The following is a 12,307-nucleotide window of genomic DNA, read 5'->3' as shown; positions in this document are numbered from 1 at the left end:
CAAGGTTAGTTAAGTGGAAGAAACAACTCTATAGACAGAGAATTGGGGGTAGTCAAAAGAGCATGGGTGTTGAAATCAGAGTAGAATTTGGATTTCAGCTGTATCAGTTAGTTGTTATCTGACTACACTCTGAGTCTTAACCTCTCAGCCTCGGTTACATCTGTAAAACTAGGGACCATGCTTACATTTTATGGGAACTGTAAGGAATATAGATAATAGTATGAAAGCCCAGTCACGTAGAGATGCTCAATAAATGGCATCTATAATAATAGATATTTTTAGCATCTTTTCTCTCTACTGAATAAGTTATTTTCAGTATTAATCACATGTGAAAGGCTGTGGGAAAGGAATGTATACACTTGCATATCTTCACTTATTTTTGCTAATGAAACAAAAATGAAATTAAAACTTTACCTGAATAAGTTCTTTAAACTACAGAATATTTAATCTCTTTCCATTTGCCATCCTTTGTATCTTTAGATGTTGGTTATTTTGGGGCATAGTAGTTATCATAATTGTTGTTCAGTTGCTAAGTTGTGTCTGACTCTTTGCAACATCGTGGACTGCAGCATGCCAGGCTTCCCAGTCCTTCACTGTCTCCTGGAGTTTGCTCAAACTTAATGTCCATTGCGGATAAGGACATGGCAACCCACTCCAGTATTCTTGCCTAGAGAATCCTGTGGACAGAGGAGCCTGGTGGATTGCTGTCCATGGGGTCGCACAGAGTTGAACATGATTGAAGCAACTTAGCACGCATGCATTCATTGGAAAAGGAAATGGCAACCCACTCCAGTATTCTTGCCTGGAGAATCCCAGGGATGGAGGAGCCTGGTGGGCTGCTGTCTGTGTGGTTGCACAGAGTCGGACACGACAGAAGCAACTTAGCAGCAGCAGTAGCAGCATGTCCATTGAGTCGATGATGCCATCCCACCATCTCATCCTGTCTCACTCCCTTCTCTTCCTGCCCTCAATGCTTCCCAGCATCAGGGTCTTTCCAGTGAGTCGGCTGTTCCCGTCAGATGGCCAAAGTATTGGAGCTTTAGCTTCAGCATCAGTCATTCCAGTGAATATTCCGAGTTGATTTCCTTTCATAATAATTTGTTATTATTATACATAGTAATAATTTATAATTTTTAAACACATACAGTATGCCAGACACAATTCTGGGTGTTTTATGTATTTTAACTCATTAAATCTTCAGAATAATCCCCTATGAAATAGTGACCTTTGTTATCCACATTTTGTAGTTGTGAAGCCTGAGACCCATAGAAATGAAGTCTAAAGTCATAGAGCTAGTAAATGGTCTATCCTCAGCTGAACTCAGGCTAACTGGCTTCAGAAGCTAGAGTCTCTCATTGTACTGCATTGCCTTTCCTAGGATAGCAGTGGTAATGTGGCCCGTCACGACATGCATACAATTCCTCGTTTCCAGCTATACATGTGGTATATCCTTCCCTTAATGTCTATAATCAAAGATAACCAGATCACCTCATATTTTACTTTGAGGTCTTTAAAAATTATAATTTAGATTATATGCTTTAGCTTACATTTTTATAGGACTATTTCTTAATTTTCCTTATAGATACTATTCTAAAATAATACTAAGCAAACTTTTGTCCTTGCATTGATGTTTTGAAATTCTTGTCTCCTTAAACAAAAGGTCTGTTTAGTGAACATGACTATAGGAATCACTGTAGTCTATCTAGTGGTAGCTTCATTGTGTCCATAAAGTGGATAAAAGGTCTAAGTTCAAATGCCTGTTTATATTCCCCAAAGAATATAATTTTACATTGTTCAAGCCAATCAGAGATGTGTGTTTAGGTTTGGAGTCTGAAACTGTTTCTCTAAATTTAAGAATTGTGCAACATATGTCACTTGGTAATTATTTCTTGCTTCAATATCCATACCTAGTAAAAGAATATTGGGGCTATGTTTCCAATTTTACCCTACAGACACATTGAATAATGAAAAGCATGTAGGTATTCTTTATAAAGAAATATGGAAAATATTTTCCTTTTAAGTGACTCATCTCTTGAATTAATTGGTTGTTCTTGTTTATTTTTGTATGTTTATATATGGCACCTCACTCTGGTACTCTTGCCTGGAAAATCCTATGGACGGAGGAGCCTGGTAGGCTGCAGTCCATGGGGTTGCTAAGAGTTGGATACAACTGAGCGACTTCACTTTCACTTTTCACTTTCATGCATTGGAGAAGGAAATGGCAACCCACTCCAGTGTTCTTGCCTGGAGAATCCCAGGGACGGGGGAGCCTGGTGGGCTGCCGTCTATGGGGTTGCACAGAGTCGGACACGACTGAAGCGACTTAGCAGCAGCAGCATGGGGTTTGAAATCAGAGTAGAATTTAGATTTCAGCTGTATCTCTTAGCTAGTTGACTACAGTGAGATTCTTAACTGCAGTCTCAGTTACACCTGAAAACTAGGAATCAAACTTACATTTTATAACTTAAATCTTTATTATTTGTCATATGTCAGTGCCCATTAAACAACTTTCACTAGTGATCTAAGAGGTTCTGTGAAACTTGAGACACTGTTCTCATCATCCAAATCAAATTTCAGACTTTCTGTAGATTCTTTTTTGGTCTTAATATTCTGTGTGCTGAGCTTCTTCAGATAATGTATATGTATATAGGACTCTAACTTTCAACTTTTTTTTCCCACTCATTTTCAAGGGTTCCAGACTAACAGTATTGTTTCTTAGAGTAAGAAGTTAGTTTGCATGTACACCCAGGGCTGATTCATGTCAATGTATGGCAAAAACCACTACAATATTGTAAAGTAATTAGCCTCCAATTAAAATAAATAAAGTAAAAAAATATAATGATGTACTCAATAAATGCTTAATATATTTGCCTTTCAAAAAAATAAAAAGTTAGTTTGGCCTTGACTTTCTAGGATAGTTTTTAACCATCTAGGTTACTGATTTATCAACTGGTATAAACTGTGTGTATGTGTGTTTAAGACTTATCCACATTCCGTGGTAGAAATAGTTTTTTCTTCTCCACTAGTAGTGACTTGCCCATTGAATATGTAAGCACATGCATAAAGCCAAGGGTGCATTATTTGTTTTTCAGTATTTTAGAAAACATTTTTGGGAAGTATAACATATATAAAATGAAATGACCAAATCCTAAGTAAACAATTAATTTTCACATAATGAATACTAATATTCTGTATAAAGAACTGAAACATTACTTCCATCTCAGAGGTCCACATAACTTCCTCTTAAAAATATATTCTTTAAAATTAAGACATTTTCTCCTGGCTCTCAACACTGAAAATACTTGAAGTTTATTATTTTAAAGAGTGAATATAAAATTGGTTCAGTTAATTTGTATTAATAGGACTTAGCACAGTAACTGATGAATAATGCTGCTTAATAATCACTCCTTAAATCTGTTGAATTTTTAGACTTAACGTTGTTTAGGATTACTTTTTTCAATGTTCCCCAGATTACAAAGCAAGATTTAAAAATGTTTTCAGGAAACAGCTTCATCTGAAATTTTTGTGAAGAGATGCTTAGTAAAATAAAGTAGCTTAAGATTTGGATTACTTAATTATTGCCTTATAAAGCACTGTTAATTTTCTATGGAAAGGAATGATGTTTTCTTTGTCGTATCTAAATATCCTTCCAATTGCATTCCCCAGGTATTTTCTCTGGTTTTAAAAATTATTAAAATAGACAGGCCATCCATTCTCTTCACCAAGTGTGCACTATTAGTAAAATTTTATATGTTCTGTCAGCAATTTGATGTGATAAAGCAACGGTTTTTCTGTAGTTCACACAGCACTGGGGCTCTGCAAAGCATCTCTGGGGGTTCTTTGATGTCTAGACAGTTTAAATTATGCCTGCTCCCCTGCCTCCAAATTTCACCCCGTTCTGCTTCAGGGGTTGTGGGAAATGAAAACAAGCCAGAAGGGTTCCACAACCCTACAGTCTAGGGAGGAAGACAAACAAATAGAAGAAGCTGTATATCTATCCTGGCAGGTGTATAGGGAAGGGCCTGGTTACAGGGCATGGCAGAAAGAAAGGAACTGGGGACAAATAGTGTCCTGATTGTTTGTTTCTAATTATATTCCCAATATGGTGCTATCGATATATGAGCATTGTAGACAAAATGGAAGTGTAGGGAAGAAAGTGGAATTTACCTTTTACTCCAGTCCTCCAGAGTTTACAGCCAAATCTAAGAGTTTGGTGTGTTTCTTGTATACTGTCTTATTTATTGAAATAGTGGGATGTAGAATTGCATTTTAAGCTGAAAAACTAACTTTTGTTTCCCTTTTTTCTTTCTCTTTTTATAAATTGGGATATCGCAATTCTTCCAATTCATCCTTTTAGAAAGTAAGTAACTTGAAATTTTGGAGATTTTTGAATTAAAATGTTGATGTGTTATTATGTCATATACAGTATACACAGGCACATAGTCTATTCCAGAATTTTTTGCTTTCAGATTCTGACTTAGGCAATTAACTCACATTGTGAGCAAATATTTTTTAATTTAAAAATAAGGAATATTACATAGAAGATGTCTATGCTCTCTAAGAATACAGACTTTTAACACATACTTGCCTCATCTTTTTTCATACCCACAATAAGACACTGTTTTTTAATATATACAGATATATAAATATATATTTATATCTTTCTTAAAGCTGGCCTAGGTACACTTGCTGAATCTATTTTTTCTGAATATTAAAATAATAGAAATACATTAATGAGATTTTTATTTATTCTTATTCAGTGGCAGTTACTTAGGACATTCACTTTTTCAGGGAAAGCAGTCCACAATTTCCAGACTCTGTGGAAATGTTGAGAATGATAGCAATAAGTAAAGGGTATGAAAGATTTTTAAAATTCACTTTCCTATGGATATGCAGTGGATGAAAGTTACCTTTCTAGTAAGCACTTCCTCTTTCAATGCTAAAGTTTTACAGTTTTTAAATGAATGGGCCATTTAATTTGATTTTTTTTCTATGAAGAAATGCAATTGATATGTTTAAAACTAAGTGACTAATCAGCCTGAGTAGTAAAATTTGCATTTGATTGCAAAATATTTTTAATTCTTCTGAAATGCAAATGTATAGTTTTAAAATAAAGTGGATTTCCTTTTTGTTTTGGGGAAAATGACAGTAGTCTTTGAGACTTTGGGATATCTGTGTCATGTGATTATAAATTATATATTTTTAAAATATTTCCACAGTAAATCTTGCATTTATTGAGTTAATAAACAATATAGTTTAATAATATATCCATATTCAACAGAGCTTATTATTTATATGAAACTGGGTATTATCACTTATCTTTGAAACAAGCATAGCATTAAACTATTTAGTAGTCAGTTTATCTTCCACCATTATCTTTGGTTTACTGTACCTTAGAAAGAAAATGTAAATTATAGTGATATTAAATTATGTTTATTCTGTATTTTTTAGTTGTCTTTAAATCTGCATTATTCTCTAAAATTCTAAATCTGAGTTCTTGAAATTGTGTGTATTAGGACCTTAGGAAAGAAGAAAAGGAAGAATGTGTGTGAGGTTTGAAATGTGGACAATTAGTATTATTAAGTATTTCTATATTTCAAAACCATATTGTTTCATTTACATGTATAGAATTCTATTTTACTTGTAGTGGTAACATTTTCTTGCTAGGTCCCTACAGAAAAAAATCTGTGTTTCTGACAGTTTCGCCAAATTAAAGCTCCACAAATCTGGTATAATAATTCCCAGCTTCAAATTGTCTGTGCTTTTTCTGAAGAGAATAATGATAAAAATATATATTTTACAGTGTTCAATGTAACATGTATAGCCTTGTTTATCTGAAATTTATTCATGGACAGCTATTTCTGGGAGATGAATGTATTTTACTTTATAAGGAATGCTTGGCCCACTTTACATATGAGCAGAGCATCTTTTGTGAGGGAAAATAATGAAATGAGGTCTGTAGGCTTGTAGAAGCTTCGAGAGGAAAGCTATTACATAAACTCCCAGCCTTATTTCCATGTGTACTTCACTGTTCTGTGTTGTTCTGTGACCAAATTTATGCTAGGGCTCTTGCTTCCTGTCAGACCAAATGGAAACGTACTGATGTGTTGGCATAGAGAAACTGTTTCCTAAAATAATAAAGTGTTCTTATTAGAATACTTATAAACCTTTATGACCATGATGTGTATATATGCTGACTGGCTAGTAAGTGTGTTGTGGCAGCTCAGCAAATTTGGCTTTTTCCATTTTATTGGTGAGCATTCATAGGAAGTAAAAGATGGGACAATCTTGGTTTTTAGAACACTTTTAGTTTAGTCACATAAAAATATGTTTCTATCACAGAAATTCAAACTTTGAAACCTTGATATCCTAAAGGTTCTCTTGTCCAAGGATTTCTTGGATTATATACCCAGAACCCTAACTAGGTGAATGAGATGGTGAATAGGGTTTCTAATCTGTATTGATTCAACCAAATATTGAACTTATAGCGTATTAGGAAGTAAAGTGTATATGGAAACATAATTAAATGCAAGTAACAGTTCTACCTCTAAATTCTAGTATACAGAAATATCAGTTTACAAACAAAACACAAAAGAAGTTCTAAAGTTACCCCAGAAAATATATATGTATTATACATTTCATAAACATCTTTTTAATTATATGAATACATTTCAAAGATGTTTGTACATATGTGTTTTGATATTTTAATCAATATTTAATACCATTTGATTCCTTTAAAAAAATCTGTTTTTATAGTTCAGTCACTTACTTCTTTACTGCAGAACATTATCATTAGCTGGGTAGGATTCCCAAACACATGTTTTCTTTATTTGACAAATAAAGAGCTGAGGAAAGAATGTCACTGAAGAAGCATAGATATAGATTTTTACTTGGCCTTCTGAGAAGTGCAATCCCATGAGTAACTTAAATACTTGTAATTTTAAATCAGTTCTTCCCTGGTTTCTTATTATTCTTTTGTTGCTTTTCAACCTATAGGATGGAGCTGTCCTTGAACTTGGTTTATTTGATCATTCAAGTGCAACCATCAACTTGTCTGTAATATTTAAAACCTGAGGCTTCATGGTGTTATTTGCAAAATAACACCACATAAACGTTTGGGCTTTGGTTTCTTTGAAATATAGTGTTGGTTGCTTTATGAATAAAAGCATAATTTCAATTCAGGAGACTTTTTGCCTGAAGCCTATAAGACAGATGCATCTGATTAACTTTGGCGAAACTGGACTGGCCTGTTATTGTAATGTAGATGTTTTCGGGGTTGGGAGGATATTTTAAAAAGGCATGCAAGAGGGTCTTTTTTTTTTTTTTCCCCCAAGAGACTGAGAACGGTTTTGCCCCAGAAACTGCATCTCAGACTGCTTCATTTTTTGCGCACTTTTATTTCCTAGTGGAACTTCTCCATTAGCCTGTCTGAATGCAATGCTTCACACTAACACGCGAATCGGGGATGGAACATTCTTCAAAATCCCTGGGAAGTCAGGCCTCTATGCTCTCAAAGTAAGTTGGACTGTTCTGCATATTATGTCTGTTATTACTGTGTATCATGCCTTTATTCAGACATGTGAAGGTAAACAAAATTAGATTTGGGTGAGGGGGTAGAATGATCCCTTTGCCTTTTAAATGTTTTCAGATGTCTTAAAAATGATTTCATATTAAGAATAAACAATGACATTCTTCTTTAAAGAAAGCATATCTGTGGTTTCACTCTAACATATAGTAATGGAAAATGGTTGTGGCTTCCTTGAAATTCTTGATTCTTAAAAATTTACATGGAGGAATGCCATGGTTCATCAGCCAAAAGTTTTAAGATGATCACAGTTGCCAAAAACCTATTTGATTTGATGATTACACATTGATACACCAGCTTCACACCTGTATGTCTGTCTTTTATAAAAATAAGAAATGTACCCATTCCTCTTGAAAATTTGCTGTTTTAAATGTTATTTAAATTTGAAAGAAACAGTGATCTCTGGGAAGTTTTTAGTAATAAAAGCTTTTACTCATATGAGAAGAACAGAGAAATTAAAAGCTGCAGATAACCAAGTCTTAATGATTTTGGTGTAATTTCCATTTACATCTGGAATGGAAATGCCATGTAAGATGCCAAATTCCAGAGGACAAAAGCTGATACAAATGGCTGTATAACTTAGAACGTGCAAAATCAGTGTATTTTCTCATAAATTGAAAATATCAGCTTTAGTAAATGATGGGTTACGTTTAAAATTCATTAATTTCCTTTGGGAAGTTTCTTCTGTTTTATTTTGAATGGTAAAAGTTATACCTGGCAAAGAAGTGGGGATTCTTTCTCAGCTCTTAAGCATCAGGCTCTTGTTCTATGTGTGTGTTTAAGAAAATAATACAGGTTAATCAAAAGACTTGTATTATTTATTATTTTTTGTAGCTACTTGGGGGTTAATTTATGATTACATCCAAGTTGTAAAGCCATTTTTTAAAATGAAGACGGTAGAGAGAAAAAGAGAAACATATGACTAAAAGAAACTTTGTCTTTTGTGTAGATTTTAAAGGTTATCTCCCAAAAAAATCAACTATGGCAGTGTGCTTTTCCCAGTAATCCACCCCCCTCCAAGGAGTGGTTTTATGTTAAAAAATAAATCAGTATTGCAATTTAAAATCACAAGTAACTTTGATAATTCCTTAGGGCTCTGGAAGTATTTTGAGTGTTTTCCATTGCTAATACATCTCCATAAATCATTATTTTTAAAATAATATAGAAAGAGGAGTCATCATGCTCAGCTGATGGAACTTTGGATTTAGGCTGTGAGTCTGAATTGGATGGCTCAGAGATGGCGGAGGCCAATGCCAATGGGGAAGGAAATGGAGGTAAGTGTGGCAGATTTTGAGATAGAAATTCTGTTCTCTTAAAGGTTATGTAGAGTTCCAATAACTTGCTAATTGAGTTCCCTACCATTATTGATACAATTTTAAGTTTTTGCCACCATTTATCATTAAACAGTTCTAAAGGTTAGCACCTAAGAAAAGGATTCAGTTGTTTGCTTTCTGCCTTATTTTGCTTTTTAACAGTATGGATTTCCCTGCATAGTATTGAGTGTTATCGTTATATTTCTTGTGCAAGGTGAGAGGCTTATGTGGTTTGCTGTGGTTTTATCCTTATGTGAGGCTTGAGACAGCTCGGCTGATGTTTGGTTTCTGATTGTGCTGATTTTTCCTGTGATCCCAAGTAGTTTTATAATAACTTTGTTCCTAGGTTTGTGTTTAATAAATTAAGCTTAATGTTAACATTCCTCACAGTGAAACAGGGACCGAATGAGTTATATTCTTATGAAATGCTTTTGAAAAGTGAACAACCCTTCTGGAATTCTAAGGGGGCATTTTCCACTTGAATTCTGTCCATGTGGATTCATTTTTAACTTTCTCAAGACTTGCATTATGATCTGTTGGTGTATGTAATTTCTGTACTGCAGTTTTGGCAAATCTTTGCTCCACAAAAGCTGCTGTTCTTTTCTATTTTTTTTAACCTAACTCACTGGTCCCCCAAGTGGACCCATATCATGCTTTGAGAGGAAGACTGTGTCATTAAAGTCTGTGTAGGTGGACTCATAGAAATCAGTAAATTACCGTTAAACAAACAAACCTTAAAGGATCCTTGCAGAAATATCATATTTCAGTAATAGCCCAAAGCCATTCATTTCATTAATGGTCGTAGGAGTCCCTTTGTATTCTGACTAGCCACTCCTGCCCTTTAAACTGGTGTCTTTCTGATAGTCCTCTAGAGGCTGATTTTGCTTCAGCGCCATCTGACCTGTAGCCAAGGTGCTGAATTATTATAGGAAAAACAGATTCTTGTCTTAGTGAAATGACTGAAATCAGCTTTGTAAACTTTTTTTTTTTTTAAAACCAGCTTTCATTTAATTTGATGTCCTTATTCCTCCTGTACCTTCTGAAAACTCAACTAAACCCCCCACCACTATTACGGTAGTGCTGTGAACTTTGGCAGCTCCTTGTGTTTAGAAAGAGAGAGCAGAGATGCAGGACAATTTCTGGATTTCTGGCAGGCCTAGTGAATGGGGCATATTCTCCTTCAGTGGCTGAATGGGAATCTTACTGGGTCCTCTTGCTGTACTGCATGCTTGCATGAACACTTGCAACCTCCTTGTCTCTCCCACCTACTTTCTGTTAATGTAGATCAACATATATATTGAGTTTCTGCTATGTGCCGAATGCTGTTCTCAACATTATAGTTGTTGCAGTTAAAAGAGACCTCGCATGGATTGTCTATTGGTAGAGAGACAGACAATAAGCAAGATAACTATGTGAAATTTACAGCTTATTTAGTGCTGACAAGTGTTATGGGGCAAAATCAATTAAATAAGGAGATAAGAACGAGAGAGAAGTACATCTGAGAAAAGACCTAAGGGAGTGAGGGAACAGGCATTTGATGGGAGAGAGTTCTAGACAGAAGAAGCAGCAGTTATAAAGGCCTTAAAGCTGGAGAGTGCCTGGAATGTTCCAGAAACATTAGGCCAGTGTGGTTGGAGTCCAGAGTGAGCAAAGGAGAAGATGGTAAGATACAGTTGCAGAGAATTTTTAGAGTGCCATGACACAAAATTTTGTTTTGAGTGAGATGTTAAACCACTGCAGGGTTTTGAGCTAGAAGAACAATGATCTCAGGCCTTAGCAGGATCACTAAGTACAAAAAAACCATATATAAGAGAACAAGGACAAAAACGGGGAGACAAGTTAGAAAGCTTTGGTGTAATCTAGATAAGAGATGATGGAGTTTGAATAACAACAGTAGCAATGAATGTGATGAAAAGTAAGTGAATTCTAGGGTAGACCCAATAGGAACTGCTGAAATTAGTGTAGTTACGAGATAAAGAAAGGAGTTGGAGATGACTTCAGAGTTTTGAATGCCAGCAAGTAGAACTATTTTCTTTAACTTAGATGGAATACTTGCAAGAGAGTCAGTTTGGGGTGGGGGATGTTGACAGAGGAGCTCAGTGTAGGACATATTAAACATGAAATTAATTTTCAGCATCCAAGCGAATATGTTAAATAACTGGACTTGTCTGTCTTAGATTAATGGGAAAGACTTTGCTGGAAATATACATTTGAAAGTGGTCAGTTTATAGATGAGCTTTAAAGGTAAGAAACTGGATGAAATCACCAAGAAATTGAAGGCAGATAGAAAAGAGGAGAGGCTCAAAAACTGAGTTTGGGGTACTTGAAATTTAAGAGGTAGGAGAGATTATAGGAACCAGCAAATGAGACAGAGGATAAGTGGACAGACAACTTATGTTGTCTGTTCTGAAAACAGTGAAGAAAGTGTGTCTGGGGAGGATGTAACTCAAATGTGTCAGTTGCTCTCTCTGTGTCAACTTATGATGAAGGCCGAGAAAAAAACATTGGATTTAGTTTTGTGACATTATTGACAATGACTTTTTTTTATCATACGTTAAGACTGCAAGCACAAATGGAGTAATGTGCAAGAGAATGGGAGAACAGAAATTGGGAGACCCCAAGTGTAGTCAATTCTTTCAAGGTTTTTTGAGATAAAGGGAAGGAGTGAAATGGGGAAATGGCTGCAAGAGAAAGTGGAAGAAAGGAAAGTTTTCTGAATATGAGAGATAAATGAAAACAATCATATACTGCTGGGAAGAAATCCAGTTGAAGAGGTTTTGATGAGGAAGGTGTCCTGTTGCCATGTACTTGATTGGATGAGAGGGAAGGCGATCACAGATGAAGGGATTGGCACTCTTCAGGAGTATTGACTGGTGCTGTGAGGAAGCAATAGGAAAAATGAGGGTGCTAGCTAGAAATGAAGGTAGGTGAGTATGTGGGGAGGGGCTGCACAAGTTCACTTCCTAATGCTCCATTTTTCTCAGTGAAATAGGAAATAAATTCTTCAGCCACGGGTGAAGATGGAGAGGTAGCTCTAGATCTAAGGAGAAGATAGAAAAACTGTTTGTCTTGGGTCTGACATCATTAAGGACAGTTCTGAGACTGCTGATCGTGAATTTAACGTGAGAACAGCCAGCATTTCTGTGCATTTTTCTCCAGTCACGTTCAGGACCACTCTGTGAGTGCAGAGTAGACCGATGTTGAAGTGGACCAGAGCTGGGGTTCAGGGGTGAACGATGAAGCCAGAGAGGGGTGCGGGAGTTGAGGGTGCATGACATGGAGCATTAAGACCCATCTCTGTGGAATTTAAGCTGGTTGTGGGGGTTGAGCAAAGGCACATTTGTGTGAGGAATGGCATGAAGGAGGAGGTGGAGGTCTCCTTAGGGAGGAAGAATTGTTTGATTTGGTG

The 12,307-nt window shown here is 35.7% G+C and overlaps 1 protein-coding gene across 1 annotated transcript in view; it reads left to right on the top strand.

Annotated features, from left to right (window-relative positions):
• Window positions 1–12,307, top strand: part of ASXL3 (ASXL transcriptional regulator 3) — a 200,229-nt gene that overhangs the window by 64,461 nt on the left and 123,461 nt on the right. The window contains exons 3-4 of the mRNA XM_060405208.1: window positions 7,407–7,515; window positions 8,751–8,859. Of these exons, the coding sequence (XP_060261191.1) occupies window positions 7,407–7,515; window positions 8,751–8,859 (218 nt within the window). The remainder of the gene's footprint in view (window positions 1–7,406; window positions 7,516–8,750; window positions 8,860–12,307) is intronic.

The sequence above is a fragment of the Ovis aries genome, chromosome 23 (assembly GCF_016772045.2).
Source record: "Ovis aries strain OAR_USU_Benz2616 breed Rambouillet chromosome 23, ARS-UI_Ramb_v3.0, whole genome shotgun sequence".
Classification (NCBI taxonomy): domain Eukaryota; kingdom Metazoa; phylum Chordata; class Mammalia; order Artiodactyla; family Bovidae; genus Ovis; species Ovis aries.
The sequence above is the reverse complement of the archived record's forward strand: the minus strand, read 5'-3'. Positions and strand labels throughout refer to the sequence as shown.